Here is a 6,107-nt window from a genome sequence, read left to right as displayed (position 1 = left end):
AGGAAGAAGAGAGGAAGGGGCATCTGGGAGGTGCTGCCGAGGGGAAATGGACAGGCCTCGGCAACAGCCAGCGTGACAGATAGTGAGAGAGAAGTGTATGAGGACACCTAGGTTGAGAGCCCAAGGACCCGGGAGGAGGGTATTGACCTCTGTGTGGATAAGGAGACTGGGGGGTGGGGGTGGAGACAGAGCATGAAGCCAGTTTGGAAGGCCAGAAAGGCTGTTGGAGATGGGAGACTGGAGGTGAACAGAGAGGTTGGGGTTGGATGAATTGAGTCGGGAATTGCCAGCATCCAGACTGGCATCAATTCTGGGGCATTGCATTTTCCACAAAAGTGAGAAGCTGACTGACCAAGATTCTCTGTACCTCTGCCTCACTTTTCTGCACTCTGCTCTGCCCTTGCCCCTGCCAGCGTCCTGGAATCTTAAACTAAAAAAAGAAATCCTTGACTCAACCCACCTTATTTTCCAGAAAACGAAAGCGAGCCCTGGGGAGGGCAGTGACTTGTCCAAAGTCATAGAGAGCCAGTTGGGGCCGGAGCCCAGTATCGTGACTCACCACCCCCAGGACTCTTTCCAAGGCCTTCTTTGCCCTGGCCGTGTTCTTCTACCTTACCCATGTTCTTCCTAAAACTGAACATTGGACATCAGGCATGAGTGATGTGAAGGCCGGGCAAAGGGGAATGGGCTGAATACCTCAGGATTTGGGCCCAGGATCGTAGGAGCTTTGGGGCATTTGCGCACCACAGCTAGGGATTCATGGAACCAAGAAGCTACTCAAAGGCCCAGCCCTTTTGTGGAAGCATGGCTGGCTGCCTGGCCAGCCTACACCATTCACAGAGCTGAGAGCATTGAAGGGTGTACCTCCCCGATCCTGGAGGGTGGCTGTGAGGGAAGAGGGCTCAGTGGGGTGGGTTTGGGGAGGGCCTGATCTTTCCAATTCAGTCAGAAACCGCAGGCTGGCAAAGGGACCTTACGGTCTATGCTCCCACCCATTTTGCGGATGAGTAAACTGAGAAGCAGAGGTGGTGGGAACAGGGGCTAAACTTTATTCATGTTCCACATTCTTGGATAGGAGCAAAGTCACGGGTCTGTTTGAGAGCCGGGGGCGGGCAGCAGGGAAAGGCTATTCTGTAGGCCGGTGATTCCTTAATCTTCCCATTCGTCATCCTCATCCTCCTCAGCACCCTGGTCCTCCTCTTCATCTGTGAGGGAATGAGGATGCCTGACCACCTAGATCCCCTCTCAGGTAACCCACTGCCCCCATGGCACTCCTACCCAGCCCACGGGAAGGCCAGAGATGGTGGGAAGGGGTTATGTCATTTCTCACCTGAAGAGTGGATAACTTTGCTCCGCTTCTGCATGACATGCATGAGGGCCCCCACCAGCCCCTCAGAGCTTGGGGGTGGGGGAGCTGGGAACTCCTGGGCCCCCGGTGTCTGGAAGGAGGGCAGGATCCAGTAAAAACCTCAGACTTGGCCCACCAACATGAGGCACAGCCTTACGTTCATCCTTCAAGATTCTTTCCCTTTGGCTCAGTCCCACCACCAAGACATCCCAATAACCTCTTCCCAAAGCTAACTGGGACATTCCCCAATCCCCCAATCCTCCCTGCTTCTCCCACCAAGCCCCAGGCCCACCTTGTTGAGCTGAATGCCCTGTCGAATCTCTTCAAGCAGGGCCCCTCGGCCTCTGGGGGCCACGGCCCCCGCAGATGAAGGTGTAGATGGTGGAGGTGGAGGTGGGGGTGGTGGAGGTGGGGGTGGCCCTGACCCAGGAGCTGGTGGCAATGGCTGTGGGGGTGCTGGAAGCCCCAAGTGGGAGGTGGGGGGTGGTGGAGGTGGGGGACCCCCACGGCCAGGAGGAGGCGGGGGTCCCCGTGGAACTGGTGGAAGTCCACTAGAGGTCCCACCAGCCCCAGAAGGCACTGGGGGGAGAGGCCCTGACCGACCTCCCCGACTCCCGACCAAAGAGGAGCCGGGGGGCCGCTGAGGGGGTCCGGCGCGAGATGGCGGCGGAGGGGGAGGAACAGGGCCTATAGACACCAGAAAGTCAAGAAGGGGGCAGGTGGTTAAATGACAGGGTATAAGGTATGTCCATGTATCCCCTCCTCCATCCCCTCTCCCTCTGCCCCCCTAGGAGGGACAGGTAGGGGCTGGCCTCGAGATTTGGGGGTTTAGCTAACTATGGGAGTCATGAGGGGATAGGGCTTTCCAGGGTTCTCCGCTGGAACTCTCAAGGGGCCAGGCGGGGGATGCTTGCCTTGCCGCCTCATCTCCTCTCGGACGGCCTCTAGGCCACCCTGGTCCTCAATGAAGTCATAAATGAGCTTTGAAGTCTCTGCGTCTGTCAGCTGGGCCTCACTAATCCCGGCTCTGGAGAAGAGGCTGCGCAGGTCAGGGTCCAAGTTATTCACCTGTTGGAGGCAGGGCCGCACGCCTTCGTCACCCTAATGCCCCATCCCACCTGCTGGGAGAAGGGTTTGGGGGAAATCTGGGGCAATGGGAGAACATACGTCGAATCCGCTGTGAGGGTCCCATCCGACATGGCTGACGTGCCTGGAGAGAGGGCAGAAGGTTTGGGTTAGGGAGAGGCCGGAAGCTCTCCGAAAGCCTTCACTTCTCATCTGCGAGTCCAGTGTCCAGAGCAAACCAACCTTGTCCCTGCCCTTCCCGTGCTGCGTCCTGCCTCCAGCGCCTCCCCCTTAGCTTGCTCCTGGTTCTCCTCCCCCCACCCGCCTCGTTTCCTCTCCGACCCCCAGAGTCCAAGACTTCAAATCTCCTCCCAACGCAGGCGATGCCCTTGTCCGTGTCCGGGGGAGCCTGCAGAGCCCTCCCTCGGGCCATAGAGGCTGTGGCTCAAACTGAGCTCCCTCTCCCCCCCTGCATCCTCCCAGCGTCCCCGCCGCTGCCAACACTCTGCCCGACCGCCTCAAGTCTTCTTTCTCCCTGAGCCCCCCCCCACCCCAGAGCCCATCAGTGGTCACCCAGGGATCGCGCACTCCTCCCTATGGCTTCTAGGGGCTAAGTAGACCCCTCGGCTCTTCCCCGTGGGATTCCCATAGATGCTGCCAGCTCTGCCCACTCTGCCTTCTGGCCACACTGTTCTCTCTCAAACCTCTATTTGCTCCTCAATCCTTCGTAGACCCTCCCCCTAATCCCTCAGGTGGGAAGCAACCTCCCAGGCCTCAGAGGCCTCCCAGAGGCCCCATGCTGATTGGGGGGAAACCCTCACCTTCCACCTTAGAGTCAATGCTGTGTGTCAGTTCCAAGGCAGAAGAGCAGTAAGAAGGGCTGGGCAAGGTGGGGTAAGTGACCTGCCCAGGGTCACTGAGCCGCCCAGCTGGCCCAGGTCTCCTGCTAATTAAAGCAATTGCTAGCTATGGGCAGGGAAGGTCCTAGCTCTAAAGCCAAGGCTACAAGTCCCCAGGTACTGTCTGAATATTTGGCAAGTGGATGGGTGGGGGCTGGAGGGGGACAAGCAAGGCCAGGGAAGGGGAGGAAAGGGCCTCACTTGAACCCGCTGGGGGCTCCGATGTCAGCTTTGCTGATCTTCTTTTTCCCTGAGCGCTTCTTGTCTGGGGGAGGGGGAGTCGGTGCAGGGAGCCCACGGTACCGTGAGGATGTAATGTCTGGGTTCTGGATGTCTATGGCAACCAGGCCCAGAGATGCAGAGCCCACGGTGCTGGCTGGGACTGGAGATGGAGGAGGAAAAAGAGCGATTGGATTGGGAAGGGCCAGCACCACAGCTGCCCGTACCTGGGTGGCCGTTTCCTGCTGCTTACCGCCGAGGTCCCCACTGGGCTGGAGAGGAAGGGGTGGGGCGCCCCCTCGTCTTTCTATGCTGAGAGATCCTGGAGGGTGAAGGGCAGACGTCAGAGCCAAACGTTTCCTCTCTTCAGTCTTTCTTCCCACGCCTCGCCCAGCACCCACCCCAAGAGATGGGCATCATCTGGGGTGGGGGAAGGAGGGAGGGAACCTCTGTGTGTGTGTGTTTGGGGTGGCGGCGACCCAGAGAGAAAGAACGAACGAAAGGGGGACGGACAGACAGATTGAGAGAAGCAGAGGCCCGAAAGGAGACATGCCACAGAGTGCTTGAGATGGCCTGCTGGAAGGCCCTGAGGAGGAAATGGAGAGAGATTGTGCTCACTGTCCCAGAATCCTCAGCCCTAGCCCTGGCGGCTCTCACCAGCAGCACTCTGTTTCTGGCTTCTTTTCTGAATCTTCTCCTCTACCAGTGCTCGGAAGGCTTGGGCCTCAGCCTCATCGGCAAAGTTCAGGCCGGCTTGGCAGTCCTGGGAATGGCCCCAATCCCCACGGCCCCCCCAACCCAAAGTGGTGAGCTCCAGTTCTCGGGGAACACCAGCCTCGCAGATCCTTGAACCCTTCTGCAAACCCTCAGCCTGAGGCATCCCCACCCCCACCCCCACTCATTCCCACTTTGGCTAGTTGACTCACGTCACCAGGGAAGGTGTGGAAGAATGGGGTGGGGGCCGAGTAGACAAGCTGGGTGTAGATTTCCTGCTCCCAGAGGAGGCGTCCTTCCTGGGGATGGGATGGTAGAGAGAAACCGAGAGAATGAGAAAGCGAGGCCCAGAGGACAGAATGTGGCAGAGAGAATACTGGGTCCCCAGGCAGACAACTAGCGAGGGGCACCCCTTGAAGGCTCGGGGCTGTACCTGGAGGCCATAGAGGCGGATGAAATAGGAACGCCGAGGATTGTCTTTCACGAAGCAAATGGCTCCACTCACTTCCTTCTGCCAGCGCCCGCCAGTGCTGGGTAGTGCCAGGTACAGTTGGGCCACTGAGGTTGCCAGGGTCTGTTTCCAGGCAGCGCCCCCGAGACAGAGAGAAAGACTTGAAAGGGACCCGAGAGCATTGGGCAGTGCCCTCCCGTGCATGCCCCTCCCCCCCCCCCCGCTTTTCTGACAGTGGGTCCCCAGAAGAGCCGAGAGAAAAGAGCTGGGGGGCCCTTGAGTCTTCCTTCCCAAGAGGGATCCAGGCCCGAGAAACACACCCAGCATTTTCGGCCCAAGAGACCAAACAGCCTTTGGTTCTCGTGATCCTGCAGAAGGCCCGACGGCACATTGTGCTGTTGCTGCTGCTGTGGCGCTCCAGGTCCCCGAGTCCCCCGACTCATGGTAGGCTTCCCCTTCTTGCCTTGCCTCGCCTTCCTAAATAGCAGCAGTGACAACCAACGGAACAAGAAAGGGAACTTCCGCGCCCAGTGAACAGGAAGCCAAGAAAACCACATTGCCCCAAGGCCAACCAATGGCCTTCTGGGGCCTCCATCCTGGCTTAGGCCTCCCTCCCTGGGCTTGAGGGAGAGTGGCCAATGAGAATAAGCCCTGTTCCAGCATCTGGGTCTCTAAACCTTTCTCTGTCTTCATCCCTCTTATCTCTTCCTCAGGGCTGTGTACCCATCCTCAGTTCCCTTCTCTGAAGGGAAAGGAACACCGAGGTAGGGCCCTTTGGGGGTGAGAGCTTGACTTTCATTCCTGATCAAATTCATCATTCACTCCTTTTCAGTCATGTCTGACTCTTGGTGACCCCATTTAGTATTTTCTGGCAAAGATACCGGGGTGAGGGGGAGTTTGCCCTTTCTTTTTTCTGGATCATTTGTCAGATGGGGAAACTGAGGCACAGAGGGCCACACAACCACGAGGTGTCTGAGGTCACATTTGATCTCGGGTGTTCCTGACTCCAGGCCTGCCATCCTAGCCACTTCCGTGTCACCCAGTGGCCCATCGAATTCAAGAATGCTTTATTCGAGGGCAGGTTGTTGAACATCGAGAGCATCAGAGTTAGTTGGCCTGGGAACCGGTTGAATGGCAGGGCCCCAAAAGTAGCTAACTTAGAAGGTCTCCAGCAGAGTGCTTCAGGGCTCTGTGCTCGACAGTTTGTGGAAAAGATGCTCTTGGGTGGGTGGGTGGGGGGGTGGGGAGGGGCAGAAAGATCTGTGGAGCTGAATGTCAAGGCTCGTACTTGGCTTCAGCAAGGCCAGCCTCCCAAGCACCGAAGGCTGGGCGAAAGCTGGCAGAGAAAGATCTGGAAACTCACACTGACTCCAAGCCCACAGTACCGGGGGGGTGTGGGGGGGTGGGGGGG

General features: G+C 58.2%; 1 protein-coding gene across 1 annotated transcript; it reads right to left on the bottom strand.

The window, feature by feature from the left end:
* Positions 1 to 1,026: 1,026 nt before the first annotated feature.
* On the bottom strand, positions 1,027 to 5,139 carry WAS (WASP actin nucleation promoting factor). Its single transcript, XM_044682871.1, has 11 exons — positions 5,017 to 5,139; positions 4,679 to 4,819; positions 4,458 to 4,544; positions 4,189 to 4,294; positions 3,785 to 3,853; positions 3,514 to 3,694; positions 2,516 to 2,558; positions 2,263 to 2,416; positions 1,641 to 2,035; positions 1,331 to 1,439; positions 1,027 to 1,205 (listed from the first exon to the last, which is right to left on the bottom strand). The coding sequence occupies exons 1-11, from the start codon at positions 5,137 to 5,139 to the stop codon at positions 1,150 to 1,152; spliced, it is 1,464 nt and encodes a 487-aa protein (XP_044538806.1). The 3' UTR covers positions 1,027 to 1,149.
* Positions 5,140 to 6,107: the final 968 nt, after the last annotated feature.

Source organism: Gracilinanus agilis, chromosome X, assembly GCF_016433145.1.
Source record: "Gracilinanus agilis isolate LMUSP501 chromosome X, AgileGrace, whole genome shotgun sequence".
Taxonomy (NCBI): domain Eukaryota; kingdom Metazoa; phylum Chordata; class Mammalia; order Didelphimorphia; family Didelphidae; genus Gracilinanus; species Gracilinanus agilis.
Note: the sequence above shows the minus strand (reverse complement) of the source record. Positions and strands in the feature narration are given on the sequence as shown.

Coding starts and splice junctions, on each gene's coding strand:
- WAS (XM_044682871.1), bottom strand. CDS start 5,139: ATGAGTCGGGGGACTCGGGGACCTGGAGCGCCACAGCAGCAGCAACAG. Junction 4,820..5,016: donor TCTTGGGCCGAAAATGCTGG/GTGTGTTTCTCG, acceptor GCCTGGAAACAG/ACCCTGGCAACCTCAGTGGC. Junction 3,695..3,784: donor GCCCAGTGGGGACCTCGGCG/GTAAGCAGCAGG, acceptor CTCCATCTCCAG/TCCCAGCCAGCACCGTGGGC.